Source organism: Eleutherodactylus coqui, chromosome 5 (genome assembly GCF_035609145.1).
Source record: "Eleutherodactylus coqui strain aEleCoq1 chromosome 5, aEleCoq1.hap1, whole genome shotgun sequence".
NCBI classification, from domain to species: Eukaryota; Metazoa; Chordata; class Amphibia; order Anura; family Eleutherodactylidae; genus Eleutherodactylus; species Eleutherodactylus coqui.
In genome coordinates this window covers 269,770,445-269,791,283 of record NC_089841.1, presented here as the reverse complement: position 1 = coordinate 269,791,283, position 20,839 = coordinate 269,770,445, and the positions used below count along the sequence as shown (strand labels likewise).

Below are 20,839 nucleotides of genomic sequence, written 5' to 3'. Positions count from 1 at the left end.
CAAGATAGAACATGCTGCGATCTTTATTGAGCACGTATTTGGCACAATATGTGTGAGTGGCAACATGGCCGCCCGTGGCAGACCGGTACAAAACTCGTGTAATACGCTGTAACCGCACGTTCTTGTGAGTGCTCCAGCGGAGGACGTATTCTGCCGCCCGGCTGTTAAGTATTCTGTCACGCGGGACGTTTCTGGACATCACTGAAGATCCAAAAAGGAAACAACAGGAGAACAAGTTGTAAAATATGGAACGCTTCACGAATTTGCGTGTCATCCTTGCGCAGGGGCCATGCTAATCTTCTCTGTATCGTTCCAATTTTAGTATATGTGCTGCCGAAGCGAGCACAATCCTGTAGAGGGCGCTGGTGGTATATAAGGTCCACACAGCGTCATATTTATACATTGTGGCGAGTCAGATCCCTTCGCCTCCTCCCTCCATCTCCCTTCTAGAACTCTCCTCCAGCTGGGGACAGCCTCGCTAGCAGCCGGCTCATTTATCTAATTGTCCTTGGTTATGAAGAAAAATCTTTGCTCGCACAATGCACTCTGGGTAACGTAACCTCCTTGGATATTAGCATAGCCCCGCCCCTTTTCCCATACTGCTTGGCGCAGTCCTTTTCACGGTCACTGCAATGGCTGAAGCCACAGGAAGCGGAAGAGAGGCCGGAAGTCGGCGATAAGCAGAGACTGTGCGACCCTGTAAGCTCCGAGGGGTCCCCTCCCTACAGAGCTAGGGCCTAACAGCGGGGACCCCCAGACTAAGCGCAGGTGGGCTGGGGCGCCGAGGAGTGGCGGGAGCTCCGTACTGCGCATGCTCGGCGCTGCAGGGCTCCGGCTAATCTGCTTGCTTTCTCTTCTCAGGAGCCTCCAAGATGTCTGAGAACCAGGGGAACATTCCTATAAACAACACCAATGGGAACCGCGTGCGGACCCCCAACCTCAACCAGAACCCCCTGATCAACGTGCGGGACCGCCTTTTCCACGCGCTCTTCTTCAAGATGGCGGTCACCTACGCTCGGCTCTTCCCGCCTTCCTTCCGCAGAATCTTTGAATTCTTTGTTCTTCTTAAGGTATTTATTTATTAGCCGTCTCTTCCTAGGATGAAATACCGGCGCGGTGTGGACTGCGGCGTGCGGTGTGGACTGCGGCGGACCGCGGCGTGCGGTGTGGACTGCGGCGGACCGCGGCGTGCGGTGTGGACTGCGGCGGACCGCGGCGTGCGGTGTGGACTGCGGCGGACCGCGGCGCGCGGTGTGGACCGCGGCGTACGTCTGTGTTGCGGCGTACGTCTGTGTTGCGGCGGCGGACCGCGGCGTACGTCTGTGTTGCGGCGGCGGACCGCGGCGTACGTCTGTGTTGCGGCGGCGGACCGCGGCGTACGTCTGTGTTGCGGCGGCGGACCGCGGCGGACGTCTGTGTTGCGCCGGCGGACCGCGGCGGACGTCTGTGTTGCGGCGGCGGACGTCTGTGTTGCGGCGGCGGACGTCTGTGTTGCGGCGGCGGACGTCTGTGTTGCGGCGGCGGACGTCTGTGTTGCGGCGGCGGACGTCTGTGTTGCGCCGGCGGACCGCGGCGGACGTCTGTGTTGCGCCGGCGGACGTCTGTGTTGCGCCGGCGGACGCGGATGACACGTGGTCATCCAGCACTACACGCGGGGTTCTCCATGCCTTGCAGGATCCGTTTTGTTAAAGGGGCTTGTGACAGACCGTCTCCCGTGTTGCCACCGCTTTCTACCTGGACAGGCTGTGACCGTGGATGGTCGGCGCCTGCCGGACCGTAAAGGGTGTCAGGGACTCCTACTATTGATGACGGGTCGGAAGGATTAACAGTTGATCACGGGGAGAGCTGCTCGGGATCATCGGGGGGGAAGTGGGGGGCTGCTCGGGATCACCGGGGGGGGGGGGGGGGCCGCTCGGGATTACCGGGGGGGGAAGTGGGGGGCCGCTCGGGATCATCGGGGGGAGTGGGGGGCCGCTCGGGATCACCGTTGGTACCACAGCGCTATCTGCTTCCAGTTCTGTCCGTGCTGACGCCGGCCTGGCAGGAGCTGGTCCTGAGCGGCAGACCCCTGCCGGTTATCTATTGTCCTCAGTATAAAGGCCCCCCTCTAGGGGGTCCAGGATCAGCAGCTGGTCCCAGTGATGCCGCTGCACAGGAGGGAGCACCGCTTACCGCGTGGCCACCATGGGGGCGGAGCTGACCAAGGGGCGTCTCCCCCAGCCTGCATTCACTGTAAGCAGATGGTTGTTCAGTAGTGACCGACTGCTGCGTACACTGAACGGCGCGTACCTCGGCATCTGTGTACCTGCGGGAGCCTGAATGATAGTCGTCTCATGCAGAAGGGCTATTAAAGAGACAGCGACCATCTCTCTGGCAGCGGCACATGGCTGTGTGTGTCTGTGTAGCACATGCATGGAGGACTCCAGGAAGTAGTCCTGAACATTTGCTGCAAGCCGTGCCCTCCAGTGTTCAGTTATTGGCTGGAGGGTGAGGTGGGTGTGGCTAGCCTGAAGCTCATGAATATCCAGGACTACTTCCTGAAGTCCTCTATGCATGTGCTGCTGCTGATAAAACTCCGGCAGAGCAGGCAGGCACTATCTGATGGCGCTCTCAGAGAGGGGGGCAAAAAGATGGTGGCAGAGCCCTCAAAGTGCGTTCACCAGTGAACGTACAGCCCGATCATCAGCCTGTATGAATCTCTCCGTGATAAACATAAAGGGGGAGGGGGCTGCCACCAGCTGACGGGGGAGGGTGCCGCCAGTTGGGGGTCCCATCAGTTGGTACGTGAAGGGGGTGCCACAGAGAAATGTCTGGATGGGACGCAGTTTTGTGAATGGTCATTCCTAACCAAACCGACATTTTGTGCAGACAGCGGTAGAGGCCGACTGATGGGATATTTTGTTAATTGGTAGAAAGTCTGTGAAACGGCCCCAAGAAGACCACGAGGGGGTCCGCACTTGTGTGCAGGTTGGGCTGATTGTTTCATTGATTGAAATCTGTGTCAGAATAGAACGTGACGGACCAGAACGTCCTGTAGCGGCGCTCGGGGTCGCGCTATTCCCACAGTATAGGTGAGCAGACTGGAACGTCCTGCAGCGGGGCTCGGGGTCCCGCTATTCCCACAGTATAGGTGTGCGGACTGGAACGTCCTGCAGCGGGGCTCGGGGTCGCGCTATTCCCACAGTATAGGTGTGCGGACTGGAACGTCCTGCAGCGGGGCTCGGGGTCCCGCTATTTCAACAGTATAGGTGTGCAGACTGGAACGTCCTGCAGCGGGGCTCGGGGTCGCGCTATTCCCACAGTATTGGTGTGCAGACTGGAACGTCCTGCAGCGGGGCTCGGGGTCGCGCTATTCCCACAGTATTGGTGTGCAGACTGGAACGTCCTGCAGCGGGGCTCGGGGTCCCGCTATTCCCACAGTGTATGCGTGTAGACTGGAACGTCCTGCAGCGGGGCTCAGGGTCCCGCTATTTCCACAGTATAGGTGTGCAGACTGGAACGTCCTGCAGCGGGGCTCGGGGTCGCGCTATTCCCATAGTATAGTTGTGCAGACAGGAAGGTGCTGTAGCGGCGCTCAGGGTCGCGCTATTTCCACAGTATATGCGTGCGGACTGAAACATCCTGCAGCGTCGTGCTTGGGGGGTCACACAATTTCCACAGTATAGGTGTGCAGACTGGAACATCCTGCAGCGGGGCTCGGGGTCGCGCTATTCCCACAGTATAGGTGTGCAGATTGGAACGTCCTGCAGCGGGGCTCGGGGTCGCGCTATTCCCACAGTATAGGTGTGCAGACTGGAACGTCCTGCAGCGGGGCTCGGGTCGCGCTATTCCCACAGTATATGCGTGTGGACTGAAACATCCTGCAGCGTGGTGCTTGGGGGTCACGCTATTCCCACAGTATAGGTGTGCAAACTGCAAAGTGCTGCAGAGGCGCTCAGGGTCGCGCTATTCCCACAGTATTGGTGTGCAGACTGGAATGTCCTGCAGCGGGGCTCCGGGTCGTGCTATTCCCACAATATATGCGTGTGGACTGAAACATCATGCAGCGAGGTGCTCGGGGGTCCAGCTATTACCACAGTATAGTTGTACAGAGTGGCAAGTGCTGCAGCGGGGCTCGGGGTCGCGCTATTTCCACAGTATATGCTTGTGGACTGAAACATGCAGCGGGGTGCTCGGGGGGTCCCGCTATTCCAAAAGTATAGTTGTGCAGACTGGAAAGTGCTGCAGCGGCACTCGGGGTCGTGCTATTCCCACAGTATAGTTGTGCAGACTGGAAAGTGCTGCAGCGGCACTCGGGGTCGCGCTATTCCCACAGTATAGTTGTGCAGACTGGAAAGTACTGCAGCGGCACTCGGGGTCGCGCTATTCCCACAGTATAGTTGTGCAGACTGGAAAGTGCTGCAGCGGAGCTCGGGGTCGTGCTATTCCCACAGTATATGCGTGTGGACTGAAACATCCTGCAGCGTGGTGCTTAGGGGTCGCGCTATTTCCAAAGTATAGTTGTGCAGACTGGAAAGTGCTGCAGCGGCACTCGGGGTCATGCTATTTCCACAGTATATGCGTGTGGACTGAAACATCCTGCAGCGGCACTCGGGGTCGCACTATTCCCACAGTATAGTTGTGCAGACTGGAAAGTGCTGCAGCGGCACTCGGGGTCGCGCTATTTCCAAAGTATAGTTGTGCAGACTGGAAAGTGCTGCAGCGGCACTCGGGGTCATGCTATTTCCACAGTATATGCGTGTGGACTGAAACATCCTGCAGTGTCGTGCTTGGGGGTCGCGCTATTCCCACAGTGTATGCGTGTAGACTGGAATGTCCTGCAGCGGGGCTCGGGGTCGCGCTATTTCCACAGTATTGGTGTGCAGACTGGAACGTCCTGCAGCAGGGCTCGGGGTCGCGCTATTCCCACAGTGTATGCATGTAGACTGGAACGTCCTGCAGCGGGGCTCGGGGTCGCGCTATTCCCACAGTGTATGCGTGCAGACTGGAACGTCCTGCAGCGGGGCTCGGGGTCGCGCTATTTCCACAGTATAGGTGTGCAGACTGGAACGTCCTGCAGCGGGGCTCTGGGTCGCGCTATTCCCACAGTATAGGTGTGCAGACTGGAACGTCCTGCAGCGGGGCTCGGGGTCGCGCTATACCCACAGTGTATGCGTGTAGACTGGAACGTCTTGCAGCGGGGCTCGGGGTCACGCTATTCCCACAGTGTATGCGTGTAGACTGGAACGTCCTGCAGCGGGGCTCGGGGTCGCGCTATTCCCACAGTAGAGGTGAGCAGACTGGAACGTCCTGCAGCGGGGCTCGGGGTCCCGCTATTCCCACAGTAGAGGTGAGCAGACTGGAACGTCCTGCAGCGGGGCTCGGGGTCCCGCTATTCCCACAGTATAGGTGTGCAGACTGGAACGTCCTGCAGCGGGGCTCGGGGTCCCGCTATTCCCACAGTATAGGTGTGCAGACTGGAACGTCCTGCAGCGGGGCTCGGGGTCCCGCTGTTCCCACAGTATAGGTGTGCAGACTGGAACGTCCTGCAGCGGGGCTCGGGGTCCCGCTATTCCCACAGTATAGGTGTGCGGACTGGAACGTCCTGCAGCGGGGCTCGGGGTCGCGCTATTCCCACAGTATAGGTGTGCGGACTGGAACGTCCTGCAGCGGGGTTCGGGGTCGCGCTATTCCCACAGTATAGGTGTGCAGACTGGAACGTCCTGCAGCGGGGCTCGGGGTCCTGCTATACCCACAGTATAGGTGTGCAGACTGGAACTTCCTGCAGCGGGGCTCGGGGTCCCGCTATTCCCACAGTATAGGTGTGCAGACTGGAACGTCCTGCAGCGGGGCTCGGGGTCGCGCTATTCCCACAGTATAGGTGTGCAGACTGGAACGTCCTGCAGCGGGGCTCGGGGTCGCGCTATTCCCACAGTATAGGTGTGCAGACTGGAACGTCCTGCAGCGGGGCTCGGGGTCCCGCTATTCCCACAGTATAGGTGTGCAGACTGGAACGTCCTGCAGCGGGGCTCGGGGTCGCGCTATTCCCACAGTATAGGTGTGCAGACTGGAAAGTCCTGCAGCGGGGCTCGGGGTCGCGCTATTCCCACAGTATAGGCGTGCGGACTGGAATGTCCTGCAGCGGCGCTCGGGGTCGCGCTATTCCCACAGTATAGGTGTGCAGACTGGAACGTCCTGCAGCGGGGCTCGGGGTCGCGCTATTCCCACAGTATAGGTGTGCAGACTGGAACGTCCTGCAGCGGGGCTCGGGGTCGAGCTATTCCCACAGTATAGGTGAGCAGACTGGAACGTCCTGCAGCGGGGCTCGGGGTCGCGCTATTCCCACAGTATAGGTGTGCAGACTGGAACGTCCTGCAGCGGGGCTCGGGGTCGAGCTATTCCCACAGTATAGGTGAGCAGACTGGAACGTCCTGCAGCGGGGCTCGGGGTCGCGCTATTCCCATAGTATAGTTGTGCAGACAGGAAGGTGCTGTAGCGGCGCTCAGGGTCGCGCTATTTCCACAGTATATGCGTGCGGACTGAAACATCCTGCAGCGTCGTGCTTGGGGGGTCACACAATTTCCACAGTATAGGTGTGCAGACTGGAACATCCTGCAGCGGGGCTCGGGGTCGCGCTATTCCCACAGTATAGGTGTGCAGATTGGAACGTCCTGCAGCGGGGCTCGGGGTCGCGCTATTCCCACAGTATAGGTGTGCAGACTGGAACGTCCTGCAGCGGGGCTCGGGTCGCGCTATTCCCACAGTATATGCGTGTGGACTGAAACATCCTGCAGCGTGGTGCTTGGGGGTCACGCTATTCCCACAGTATAGGTGTGCAAACTGCAAAGTGCTGCAGAGGCGCTCAGGGTCGCGCTATTCCCACAGTATTGGTGTGCAGACTGGAATGTCCTGCAGCGGGGCTCCGGGTCGTGCTATTCCCACAATATATGCGTGTGGACTGAAACATCATGCAGCGAGGTGCTCGGGGGTCCAGCTATTACCACAGTATAGTTGTACAGAGTGGCAAGTGCTGCAGCGGGGCTCGGGGTCGCGCTATTTCCACAGTATATGCTTGTGGACTGAAACATGCAGCGGGGTGCTCGGGGGGTCCCGCTATTCCAAAAGTATAGTTGTGCAGACTGGAAAGTGCTGCAGCGGCACTCGGGGTCGTGCTATTCCCACAGTATAGTTGTGCAGACTGGAAAGTGCTGCAGCGGCACTCGGGGTCGCGCTATTCCCACAGTATAGTTGTGCAGACTGGAAAGTACTGCAGCGGCACTCGGGGTCGCGCTATTCCCACAGTATAGTTGTGCAGACTGGAAAGTGCTGCAGCGGAGCTCGGGGTCGTGCTATTCCCACAGTATATGCGTGTGGACTGAAACATCCTGCAGCGTGGTGCTTAGGGGTCGCGCTATTTCCAAAGTATAGTTGTGCAGACTGGAAAGTGCTGCAGCGGCACTCGGGGTCATGCTATTTCCACAGTATATGCGTGTGGACTGAAACATCCTGCAGCGGCACTCGGGGTCGCACTATTCCCACAGTATAGTTGTGCAGACTGGAAAGTGCTGCAGCGGCACTCGGGGTCGCGCTATTTCCAAAGTATAGTTGTGCAGACTGGAAAGTGCTGCAGCGGCACTCGGGGTCATGCTATTTCCACAGTATATGCGTGTGGACTGAAACATCCTGCAGTGTCGTGCTTGGGGGTCGCGCTATTCCCACAGTGTATGCGTGTAGACTGGAATGTCCTGCAGCGGGGCTCGGGGTCGCGCTATTTCCACAGTATTGGTGTGCAGACTGGAACGTCCTGCAGCAGGGCTCGGGGTCGCGCTATTCCCACAGTGTATGCATGTAGACTGGAACGTCCTGCAGCGGGGCTCGGGGTCGCGCTATTCCCACAGTGTATGCGTGCAGACTGGAACGTCCTGCAGCGGGGCTCGGGGTCGCGCTATTTCCACAGTATAGGTGTGCAGACTGGAACGTCCTGCAGCGGGGCTCTGGGTCGCGCTATTCCCACAGTATAGGTGTGCAGACTGGAACGTCCTGCAGCGGGGCTCGGGGTCGCGCTATACCCACAGTGTATGCGTGTAGACTGGAACGTCTTGCAGCGGGGCTCGGGGTCACGCTATTCCCACAGTGTATGCGTGTAGACTGGAACGTCCTGCAGCGGGGCTCGGGGTCGCGCTATTCCCACAGTAGAGGTGAGCAGACTGGAACGTCCTGCAGCGGGGCTCGGGGTCCCGCTATTCCCACAGTAGAGGTGAGCAGACTGGAACGTCCTGCAGCGGGGCTCGGGGTCCCGCTATTCCCACAGTATAGGTGTGCAGACTGGAACGTCCTGCAGCGGGGCTCGGGGTCCCGCTATTCCCACAGTATAGGTGTGCAGACTGGAACGTCCTGCAGCGGGGCTCGGGGTCCCGCTGTTCCCACAGTATAGGTGTGCAGACTGGAACGTCCTGCAGCGGGGCTCGGGGTCCCGCTATTCCCACAGTATAGGTGTGCGGACTGGAACGTCCTGCAGCGGGGCTCGGGGTCGCGCTATTCCCACAGTATAGGTGTGCGGACTGGAACGTCCTGCAGCGGGGTTCGGGGTCGCGCTATTCCCACAGTATAGGTGTGCAGACTGGAACGTCCTGCAGCGGGGCTCGGGGTCCTGCTATACCCACAGTATAGGTGTGCAGACTGGAACTTCCTGCAGCGGGGCTCGGGGTCCCGCTATTCCCACAGTATAGGTGTGCAGACTGGAACGTCCTGCAGCGGGGCTCGGGGTCGCGCTATTCCCACAGTATAGGTGTGCAGACTGGAACGTCCTGCAGCGGGGCTCGGGGTCGCGCTATTCCCACAGTATAGGTGTGCAGACTGGAACGTCCTGCAGCGGGGCTCGGGGTCCCGCTATTCCCACAGTATAGGTGTGCAGACTGGAACGTCCTGCAGCGGGGCTCTGGGTCGCGCTATTCCCACAGTATAGGTGTGCAGACTGGAACGTCCTGCAGCGGGGCTCGGGGTCGCGCTATACCCACAGTGTATGCGTGTAGACTGGAACGTCTTGCAGCGGGGCTCGGGGTCACGCTATTCCCACAGTGTATGCGTGTAGACTGGAACGTCCTGCAGCGGGGCTCGGGGTCGCGCTATTCCCACAGTAGAGGTGAGCAGACTGGAACGTCCTGCAGCGGGGCTCGGGGTCCCGCTATTCCCACAGTAGAGGTGAGCAGACTGGAACGTCCTGCAGCGGGGCTCGGGGTCCCGCTATTCCCACAGTATAGGTGTGCAGACTGGAACGTCCTGCAGCGGGGCTCGGGGTCCCGCTATTCCCACAGTATAGGTGTGCAGACTGGAACGTCCTGCAGCGGGGCTCGGGGTCCCGCTGTTCCCACAGTATAGGTGTGCAGACTGGAACGTCCTGCAGCGGGGCTCGGGGTCCCGCTATTCCCACAGTATAGGTGTGCGGACTGGAACGTCCTGCAGCGGGGCTCGGGGTCGCGCTATTCCCACAGTATAGGTGTGCGGACTGGAACGTCCTGCAGCGGGGTTCGGGGTCGCGCTATTCCCACAGTATAGGTGTGCAGACTGGAACGTCCTGCAGCGGGGCTCGGGGTCCTGCTATACCCACAGTATAGGTGTGCAGACTGGAACTTCCTGCAGCGGGGCTCGGGGTCCCGCTATTCCCACAGTATAGGTGTGCAGACTGGAACGTCCTGCAGCGGGGCTCGGGGTCGCGCTATTCCCACAGTATAGGTGTGCAGACTGGAACGTCCTGCAGCGGGGCTCGGGGTCGCGCTATTCCCACAGTATAGGTGTGCAGACTGGAACGTCCTGCAGCGGGGCTCGGGGTCCCGCTATTCCCACAGTATAGGTGTGCAGACTGGAACGTCCTGCAGCGGGGCTCGGGGTCGCGCTATTCCCACAGTATAGGTGTGCAGACTGGAAAGTCCTGCAGCGGGGCTCGGGGTCGCGCTATTCCCACAGTATAGGCGTGCGGACTGGAATGTCCTGCAGCGGCGCTCGGGGTCGCGCTATTCCCACAGTATAGGTGTGCAGACTGGAACGTCCTGCAGCGGGGCTCGGGGTCGCGCTATTCCCACAGTATAGGTGTGCAGACTGGAACGTCCTGCAGCGGGGCTCGGGGTCGAGCTATTCCCACAGTATAGGTGAGCAGACTGGAACGTCCTGCAGCGGGGCTCGGGGTCGCGCTATTCCCACAGTATAGGTGTGCAGACTGGAACGTCCTGCAGCGGGGCTCGGGGTCGCGCTATTCCCACAGTATAGGTGTGCAGACTGGAACGTCCTACAGCGGGGCTCGGGGTCGCGCTATTCCCACAGTATAGGTGAGCAGACTGGAACGTCCTGCAGCGGGGCTACATGGGTGTAAAGAACGCACGGGATCGCACTGATTGTGTAGATGTGCAGACTGCGTATTTCCCGTGTATTTACGCATGCCCATTGATTTCGGGGGGACTTCTATGTTGTGTAATGCGCCCTGAGGCGGACCTGCTGCGAGTCTCTTCATGCAATCTCACATCGCATGAAAAAATCCGCTCGACTGAACGAACCCAATGAAATCCTTCGGTTCTATTCTGTATGACATGTGTGATCCGCTGGTCTACGTGAGCCCTAATAGTGGGCGTGCGCCGGCCGCCTCGTGGCAGACAGCTCAGATGCTCATTAGGGAGACGGAAGGAGTGATTACAGTGTAACGCGCAGTGTAACCGCCTGCTTGGTGCTGGTACCCCCTGGCGCGCTCCTTCTAGATGCTTCTGCCGGTACAGCAGGTCATGGGTCGCCTTTGGAGTTGTATAATGTAATATTATTGAATAGTCTAGTTTACCGTCTACTGATGAGGCGCGCTGCCTGCCTAGAGAGCCTTCCGGAACATTCTGCCTGCTGTTAACCATTAGTTGTTTAGTTACACAGTGGCGGCTCGCACTACCAAGTATTACAGCGAGCGATGGACGTCCGTGGGTTGCTGCCGCGACCGCAACCTGATCATCCAGCGGGTTTCGGCATCTTGCGCGCCGCAGCGTTGGCCTCCATTGCTTCATGATGTTGAATGGCTACACTGCGATTGTTCGTATTGTGGCCGCCGTCGCCGTGTAGCCCCTCTGAGATCGAGGCCTTGGATAAGCCTTATGTTCATGCTGAGTTTACCAGGTAGACGTGTGCGATGACGTGTATACGGGCCTGCAGATTACCGTCTCCTTCGCAGCATTAGGCCGGGCTCGCACGAGCGTATGTGGATTGCGTCTTACGTGTGTGTAACGCACGGTATCGCAGCAGTTCACATGCATTGATTTTCGCTGTTATACCCATAGCGCCCTATTCTCTATGGAGCGGAGCTGGCGACGATCTGCTACTTGTCACTATTTACAGACTGGGGAAAAGAGAAACTTTTTTAATTGCTAGGCAGCAGAAAGGGTGGGGGGGGAGGGCACCTGGGAAATGTTACTATTGGCAACAGGAATTAATAGGATTTGAAACCGTTAAAAGCAAGGTGTCATCAGAGAATGACCGATTATATAAATCCCATTTTTTGGGTTATTCGTATTTTTTAAGAATTTTTGGACATTTTTTTTTTTTTTTTTTTTAAATTCCACAATTTATACTAGTCTGATACTGCCTGATCTGTGGAGGAAGCTTTGCTGCAGTCATCTCACTGCCATCACAGGCAGGATTACACTGAGAGGTGACACCTGTGTGTAGATAATACAGGACCCACCATTCAGGATAGTCACAGCTCACCTCCTCTTCTCCCTGCACACTGACCACTAATCCTAATAATAGTCTTATACTTCCTGAGCTGTACAGAAAGCTTTGCAGCCGTCATCTCACTGACATCACAGGCAGGATTACACTGAGAGGTGACCCCTATATGTAGATAACACAGGACCCACCATTCATTATAGTCACAGCTCACCTCCTCCCCTCCCTGTACAGGCAGGATTACACTGAGAGGTGACCCCTATATGTAGATAACACAGGACCCACCATTCACAGTAGTGAATGGGGGATTTACTTGCTGATGCAGCTCATTTAGTAGCGTCTGCTGCTTCAGGCAGCTGAATCTTCTTACCGGCTGCTCCGGACCCCCGTTATCCCCTGTGGCTGGTACTGCGACCAGCCGAACCCTACAACGGACCGTAAGTCCTCCGCCTGTTCCTATGTGGTGGACATTGTGGGAATGAAGGGAGAAAGTGCCTTGTGGTCCACTGCAGAGCTTCGCTGGTCTCAGTACGGGGGTCCGAAGCCGTTCTCTCATGAATAAGGCAGCTGGTGAGAGTATTTGGCTTAATACCCTGTTTATTGGCCCCCTGAGGAGCTGATAAAGTTGCCCGGAGTGCTTTAATCTCCATTGCATGAGACTGGTGAGATCTGCTGGAGGTTCCCCGGATCAGCCGTGGTCCACAGATGCGTATCTCCGTCTGCGGCCATGTGGGAAGACGCTGACCAACAGCATTCAGGTGGCACATTATGGTCTTCAGAGCACTTTGACCAACTCTTCTTGAAATGCTACTTGTTTACAGCTTGTCTTCTTCTTTTCCTCCAGGCCCTTTTGGTGCTGTTCATTCTTGCGTACATCCACATCGCATTCTCTCGGTCTCCTATCAACTGCTTGGAGCACGTGCGAGACAAGTGGCCCCGAGACGGGATCCTGCGGGTGGAGATCCAGCTGAACTCGAGCCGGGCCCCCATCTTCCTGCAGTTCTATGATGGTGACACCTTCCCTGGCCTGGTGAAAGAACCCCTGGGGGAGGAAGATGGAGAAGAGGATGAGGAGGAGATGAATGTGGACATGTACCACAATAGCTCCATCAAGGTATGAGATCAGCAGGAGACGTGGAGCTTGTAGTGAGGATTCAAGGATTCCGAACATAGGCTTTCTCTTTAGCCTTATATACTTTGTCCATCCGGTTCAGCCTATTACTCTCCAATGTTGATCCAGAGGAAGGAAAACAAACCTCAGTGAGGTAGAAGCCAATTGTCCTCATTTAGGGGAAAGAAATTCCATCCTGACTCCAATCTGGCAACCGGAATAATCCCCGGATCACTGACCCTTCAGAGTAATCAGTGATACAACATGTAATATAATAATAATCTGTATTTGTATAGCGCCAACATATTCCGCAGCGCTTACATAGACAGGGGGGATACAGAAAGACAAAAGTACAAACATTACAGAACCGCGGTTACATAGTAATCAGCTGATGGAAACAATAGGGGTGCGGGTCCTGCTCCAACGAGCTTACACACTACAAGTAATGGGGGGATACAGAAGGTAAAGGGCTGGAGATGTGCACGGTATGGCGGGCTGGAGATGTGCACGGTATGGCGGGCTGGAGATGTGCACGGTATGGCGGGCTGGAGATGTGCACGGTATGGCGGGCTGGAGATGTGCACGGTATGGCGGGCTGGAGATGTGCACGGTATGGCGGGCTGGAGATGTGCACGGTATGGCGGGCTGGAGATGTGCACGGTATGGCGGGGTGGACAGTGAGGGATGCTATACACATAGACAATGGTCAGCCGTTCAGCCGTGTGACGACAGGGGCAGTTGATTATGGCTAGTAGGGATTGCAGTCAGTAGGTCGGGGAGCATGTTATCAGGCGGAGTACAGGGGGGTTTGTTTAGGGAATGCGGTATGCCTCCCTGAAGAGGTGCGTTTTTAGAGCACGCCTGGAGTCCTGGATTGCCCGGGTAACCTTTGGTAGTGCGTTCCAGAGGACCGGTGCTGCTCTGGAGACGTCTTGGAGGCGGGAATGAGAAGTTCGAATAAGAGGGGTGTGCAGTCTAGTTTCGTTAGCAGAACGGAGAGCCCGGGCTGGGTGATGGATTGAGATGAGGGAGGCGATATAGGGGGGCGCTGCACTGTGGAGGGCTTTGTGGATGAAGGTAGTGAGTTTAAATTGAATTCTGTATTTAACGGGCAGCCAGTGCAGTGACTGGCACAGGGCAGAGGCGTCCGAGTAGCGGCTGGACAGGAAGATGAGCCTGGCTGCTGCATTCAGGATGGATTGGAGAGGGTAGAGTCTGGTGCGGGGAGGCCGATCAGCAGCGAGTTGTAGTAATCGAGGCGGGAGTGGATGAGGGTAGCAGTAAGCGTTTTTAGCGAGTCCACAGTGAGAAAACATAGTTATTAGAGCGCCCCCTTGTTACAGTCCTTGGTACCATAGATGATGGGAGAGATCTCTATACTGACCCCTGATTATAGCTATATATCTTGAGTCCTGGGGCACAAAACTGTCCCAAATATTCCATGTGTGGTCTGACCAGTGACTTGTCAAGAGGAAGAACAATGTTCTTGTCATGTGCCCCCAGACCTCTTCTGATGGCCCCCCCCCCCCACATGATCCTATTTGCCTTGGCAGCAGCTGCCTGACACTGGTTGCTCCAGTTCAGTTTACAGCTTCCTACAATCCCCAGGTCCTTCTCCCTGTCAGTGTTCCCATTTAGTGTGTAAGACTAATTTCCAACAGGCGAGCGTAATATCGTGTTTCAGTGTGCGACTTGAGGTGTTTTTGTTTCAATCAACTTAAACTTCAGTGAAAAAGAGTTAACAAGTGAGCGGTGAAGGGGAAGGCCGAGGAGTTTTTCACTATTGGGATTTTCTTCCCTTGTAGTTTGAGCTGGACATTGAGCCCAAGATGTTCCTGAAGCCGTCGCTGGAGAGCGTGACCCAGCCCTCTGACAACCAGAGTCAGGGACTCTCCTTCAGCGATGCCACTAGTAAAGGTAAGTGAACAAGCCGTTTATTAAAGGAGTATTTTAAATTGCGAGCAAAAACTTAAGTCCTTGTATAGTTTCTATGAATCTTGGCGCATTTTGCCCCCCAGCAGCAGAACTGCAACTCCTCCTCTTCATCAAGAGAGATGATGCCAACGGCGCTGGCACTGACACCTGAATCCTCATTGCTATATAAACTTCTCATGTTAAAGCCGCAGTTGTAGCATCTGCTGGAAGAGACTCGGGGGAAGGGAAGTTGTCCCTTTAAGCCGAGATCTTCTGATATTACACTAAAGGGAATCTGCTGCTCTCAGCCCCAGAAGCTGCATCCAGGGATGTGAGGAAGAACCAATATAATCCCTACACCTCCCTCTGTCCGAGCCGCTGCTGGAGAGACTCGGCAGAGCAGATGGTGTATATAGTATGGGGAACCAGTCTTGTCGTTCTATGCCATGCACAAGTAGTCTTCTGCATGCGTTTAGCGAGGGAACGGCTGGGCAGGGAGGTATAAGCCTCGAATTCAGTGTGGCGCCTCCTATGGGTCTGTGAGGCTCAGAGGCGCTGACTTATTCCCTTGTAGTCTGGCCTCAGACCACCATTGGCTTCTAGGCTCTGCAGTGTGCCTGCGCATATGTTGTCCTTTGCGTAGAATGCTGCATTAAATTGTCGTTAACAGGAATTTCAGGAAAAAGGGGAAAACGGTGACATATATGTAGGTGGGCGGCGCTATGGCTATATCGCAGGAGAAATATGGGGTAAACAGCAGGTTAAAAGGGCCAAAAAAATAGAACAGCGGCGACCAAATTCTAAGAGGCCATCTCCCCTAGTTCCATGCAGGACACGTGCGTATGGCGGTGTGGGCTGAGACAGCGCCAATGTGTACGGCGGCACTTAGAACAGATTACCTGGGATGATCATGCCGGTCCACAGCGCCATTCTTGGTGAGTTGCGCTGGTTCTCACTATGCGAAAGTCTGAGAAGTGATAAATGGAGTCATTTTAAGTCCCTCTCACACGGGCGCTTGTAAAAACACGCATGTGTGAGAGCGGCCATAATGTTAGGAAGTCGCTCATGTTCTGCGTCGTCGTATACGAGGCTCGTTGTCCTGCAGTCAGACGGCGTTGTTGATGGAAGTGAATTAGAATGTTGACTTTTAGACTTTTTAGGGGCCTTTAGAAACCTTGTTTAATAGAATAGATAATGCCCTAATGTACATAAATGTGATCTGTATAGATAATATATATGTATTTTTTGCTAGTCTGGCCACAAGAAGAGTACATAGTGGAATATTCCCTTGAATACGGATTTCTCCGCCTATCTCAGAGCACGCGCCAGAGACTCAACATCCCCGTGATGGTGGTGACGCTTGGTGAGTGCGCAGAATGTGACGGCTGAAGGCTACATGTACATGAGCGATATCAGGCTGGGGGACTCTCCCCAATATCGTGCTTGTCATTAAAAAACACCTGGCATCACTTCTATGAAGTTGCGATCCTCAGGCGCACGTTTTATGCGTATCGGAGTATCACAAATGTTTCCATTGATTTCAATGGGAAACCTCACAGTGCCCAACATAAAAGTGCCATGCGATGTCTTTAACCCCTTAATGACACGGCCTATTTTGGCGTTGAGGACCAAGCGATTTTTTTTTTTTTGGTATTTTTCCATCTCCATTTTTCAAAAGCCATAACTTTTTTATTTTTCCGTCGCTGCGGCCGTATAAGGGCTTGTTTTTTGCGTGGCGATCTGTAGTTTTTATCGGTGCCACTTTTGGGTATGTAGACAATATCGTAAAATTTTTAAATTTTTTTTTTTTATGATAACATGGAGATAAACCGCATCAATTCTGCCATAGATTTCTTTTTCTTTTTTTTACAGCGTTAATCATGCAGCATAAATGACACACACAATTTTTTCTGCGGGTCGGTATGGTAACAACGATACCAAAATTGTTATATTTTTTTTTTTTAGGTTTTTACATTTTTTTTGCAATAAAACCCCCTTTTTTTTTTTGGAAGTCTTTTTTTTTTTTTTTCTCTATGGCTGCATTCAAAGTCCTGTCATTTTTTTTATTTTTCTATGTACGGAGCTCTATGAGGGCTTATTTTTTGCGAGACGAGCTGTAGTTTTTATTGGTACCATTTTGGTGAATGTACGGCTTTTTTGATCACTTTTATTGCACTTTTTGGGAGGCAAAATGCTAAAAATTAGCATTTTGCCTCTGTCTTTTAGCTTTTTTTTTACGCTTTTTGTCGTACAAAATGAAAAGTGTGTTCAACTTTTTGTACACGTCGTTACGGACACGTCAATACCCAATATGTGGGGTTTTAATTTTTTTCCCCTTTTTTTATGCTAATATTAGAAAAAGCACAAAAAAAGGGTTGTTTTTTTTTTTTACATTTTTCTTTTTTTTACATTTTTCTTTTCTTTTTTTTACACTATTTGAGTCCCTCTGAGGGACTTTAATCACTGCCCTGATGATCGCTGTCATAAGGCATGGCAGAGCTACTGCTCTGCCATGCCTTATCGCTTGTACAGCGATTATAGGCACAGGCAATACAGGACGCCGTCTTGTTGCCATGGTGACAGGCCGGGCTCTCGTGATGACATCGCGAGAGCCGGCCGGAGACACAGAGGGAGCGCGATCCCTCTGTGAACTTTCCCTGCCGCGATCTACTTAGATCGCGGCAGGGAAGGGGTTAACAGCGGGGGCGCGGATCTCCCATGTCCCCCCGCTGTTGCAGCGGGACGCCGGCTGTGAGTGACAGCCGGCTCCCGCTGCGGGATAGCGCGGGATCTTATGTGATCCCGCGCTATCCCCAGGACGTACCGGTACGTCCTGTTGCGGGAAGGGGTTAAAGGTCCCATTGAAAACAATTGGCGAGGCGTTCCAGGGAAGACCCAAAGATAGAACATCGATGCAAAGAAAAGAATCGCTCATGTGACTAAGTCCATTCACAACCACAGACTTCATAGTCCTGCTTCTCACAACGCACAAAGCTCGCGCGAGATTTTCATCCATGTGAATGTAGCCGTAGTCAGTGGTGTGCAATCTGGCAGAATCCGGGAGAGAACGAGGTTTCCTCTCCATCTGTACATTTTGCTCATGTATGCCCTTTTTGGAAGCCCCTTTGCAATGGAACATATGGATAATGCAGACGGGCATAAGTTCTGCCAAGTGCTGTTCTGCCCCGGAGGGATGGAAACGAGAGCTCTGGGCAACTGTTGAGGAAGTATAAGTAGCCGGTTACCATCAGCTGCACTTGTACTGAGGACCTTCTCTCAGTCACTGTAGATTGTCAATTGGCAAGAAGTCTATCCCGCCATTACCTTGTACCTTATGCGGGGTGACGACCTTTATCATTTCCGCATACCTTCACCCAGTCTTGAATGATCTGTCTAGTGGTGCCACAAGCTGGGTACAACCAGAGTGCTCTCCTGCCAGCCGTATGGGTCGTCCCTCCTCCCAGGAGCCGATGGAATTAAAGAACTTTTAACAACCAGTAACTTGAAGAATGAATTTACTGTTGATTGTTAAGACGTGGCACAAGTTCACTGAGGGCTTCCGGTGCCAGCTAATGCCTAAAGTAGCTTTTAGTAGGGCTGTAATTCCTAATAGTTGCTACCTCATAGCTGGCTTAAAGGCTGTGGACACGTTTAGGGGGGGGGGGGGGGGGCAAATAGTTTTTCACCTAAATGCATGTATTTTGGGATGCAATGGGATTTAATGAAGCAATTTGCAGTGTTTGTCTTCTGCAGCTTCTGCTTATCGCTGTATGCGCAGACTGCAGGCTAAGGGTACTTTTAAACAGACTGATATTTGCTTGAGTGACTGCTCCAAAGGGCAATGACAAGCAACTCGTCCCGTGTAAACCTGAGGCCTGACGGGGCAAGTGAGCGGGAGTCTCTTTCGAACGAATGCCGGTTTGCTGTGATTGGAGGCGGACGACCACAAGAGATCTCCGGAGCTCCGCCTCCATATAGTGAGGGATTATTGCCCCTGTGTATAAGCGCAGGAGTGATGATTCTCAGACCACCGGATTTGAATTGCAGATTCGGCGATCGCTGTCCGTGAGGACCATCCACGGTGAAACACGAGCATTGAAAGCATGCATTTTTGAGTTCGCCTTCACACTCGCAGATATGAATTGCATTTTCTGCGAGCAGAAGAAAACTCGCAGCATGCTCTATATTACCGCGGAAGCTGCGAGGTCGGCCCCCATTGAAGATAATGGAAGCATGTGACCCGCAGCCCATAAATGCAATTAACATTGTGTATGGGCTGCAGGTACGTGTCATCGCTAAGCGACGGCGCAGGAGATGCATGAAGACCCTGTACTGCACATGACTGCCTGCGGGCCGCTGCAGTCATCTGCAATGCAGTAAAGTGTCTTATGCAGGCTCACAGCCGGGATCCGTTGCGAGCCTCCCCTATGCGGAACCCGACCCACTCGAGTGAGACCGGCCTCAGGCTGCGGTTTCCATATACAGTGATATGTAGAAGGCGCAGAAGACAAATGGTGCAAAGTTTTTAACTAAATGCCGATGCAAGGATGATGGTCTGCTCAAAACACATGAATTTAAGGGAAAAAAATGTTGCCTCCCAGAAGTGTCGCCGGTCTTTTTATGTGGTGGAGTTAATTGATCGGGAATTGCACATTTGTTATAAACCTTGTCTTCCATAATTAACTTGTCCTTTAGATTGAGATGAAGCGTAACGGGCGCCATCATGCGGCAGTTTTTGTGTTCAGTTTTTTGTGAGCCAAAACCTGGAGTGGAGAGAAAGTGTGATGGAAAGATTTGAAGTTCTTCCATATTTCAGACCCACTTCTGGTTTTGGCTCTTTCACACAAACGTTTGTATGACGGCGCCCTCGGGCCTCTTTCACACAAACGGCATTTTGATGGTTAAACTCCCTCCACCTCCCGGCCGCCAGAACAATGAAGGGGCTCCCGTCGCATCCCCGGCGGCGGACGCGGGCTCCCGTCGCATCCCCGGCGGCGGACGCGGGCTCCCGTCGCATCCCCGGCGGCGGACGCGGGCTCCCGTCGCATCCCCGGCGGCGGACGCGGGCTCTCTTCATTCCCCCGGGGATGCCTTTCATTGCTCTGGTGGCTCAGGGATTTCAGGGCTGCGGCGTCGGTTCACTGCAAGACGCCGTAGCCAGCCGTGTAAACTTGCGGAGAATAGACACCTTTTCACATGATTTAGAGCTCTGATAGCCACAACTTCTTTTTTAGTGCCGCTATCGGAGCGCCAATATGACGTTTGTGCGAACGAGGCTTAAGGGTGATTTTAGACAGACCGATTATCATTCAAGCAAGCTAAAGCGAATGATCATTTGATCTAAACGTGGACCACATGACGATTGTTCACTTTTAATTGGATTATTCTATGCAGGCATGACAAGTGTCGCGGGCTCATTCGCGAATCGTTCGGTTTACATATCGCTAGTTTTGTCCATCTGATTCACTCATACAGCGAATGTGAAAGGCTAAACCATTCTGAACAATATCTCGTCTGAGCGAGCCAACGATGTATCTACTGGTATAAACGAGTAGCCCGATAGCGAATGCGCCTGTAACGATCGCCCGCACTCCTCCAAATGACACATCTTGTCTTCAGGATTGGAGTCGGCACGTAATACAAAGTAACCGACTTGTAAATGAAGACCCCCTAACGCACCCTTTGTCTTCCCGCCTCAGACCCGACCCGTGACTTGTGCTTTGGAGACCGCTTCAGCCGTTTTCTGTTGGATGAGTTTCTTGGCTATGATGATATCCTCATGTCGAGCGTCAAGGCTTTAGCAGAAAACGAGGAGAACAAAGGTTTGTGTGAAGGCGGCGGGTGCGCGGAGTTCTGCCTTTACTTGCCGACTTATTTTTTGCAGAGTTCAACTTCTGTAATTGTAATTGTGATTTTGTTTTTAGGGTTTCTGCGAAATGTTGTTTCAGGGGAACATTACCGCTTTGTCAGCATGTGGATGGCGCGCACCTCCTACCTCGCTGCCTTCGTCATCATGGTGATTTTTGTGAGTTTACATTTTTTTAAAATATTGATTTGTGTTTTTTTTTTTCCCTTTTGGCCTTCTTAGTGTCGAGAGACTAACGGTTGTTTCCTGACTACGGAAAGATCTTTCATACAATC

At 54.2% G+C, this 20,839-nt stretch overlaps 1 protein-coding gene and 1 non-coding gene across 3 annotated transcripts in view; one reads left to right on the top strand and one right to left on the bottom strand.

Moving 5' to 3' along the window:
- Positions 1-239: 239 nt before the first annotated feature.
- On the bottom strand, positions 240-346 carry LOC136630961 (U6 spliceosomal RNA). Its single transcript, XR_010792965.1, has one exon. It is a non-coding gene; the product is annotated as a U6 spliceosomal RNA (small nuclear RNA).
- Positions 347-613: 267 nt separating this feature from the next.
- The window catches only part of TMEM259 (transmembrane protein 259), a 33,809-nt gene continuing 13,583 nt past the window's right edge, over positions 614-20,839 (top strand). For both annotated transcript variants that reach the window (XM_066604659.1, XM_066604660.1), the window contains exons 1-7: positions 614-768; positions 862-1,070; positions 12,518-12,787; positions 14,590-14,701; positions 15,951-16,061; positions 20,398-20,520; positions 20,623-20,723. In XM_066604659.1, coding sequence (XP_066460756.1) covers positions 873-1,070; positions 12,518-12,787; positions 14,590-14,701; positions 15,951-16,061; positions 20,398-20,520; positions 20,623-20,723 — 915 coding nt within the window. In that variant the 5' untranslated portion in view covers positions 614-768; positions 862-872. The remainder of the gene's footprint in view (positions 769-861; positions 1,071-12,517; positions 12,788-14,589; positions 14,702-15,950; positions 16,062-20,397; positions 20,521-20,622; positions 20,724-20,839) is intronic.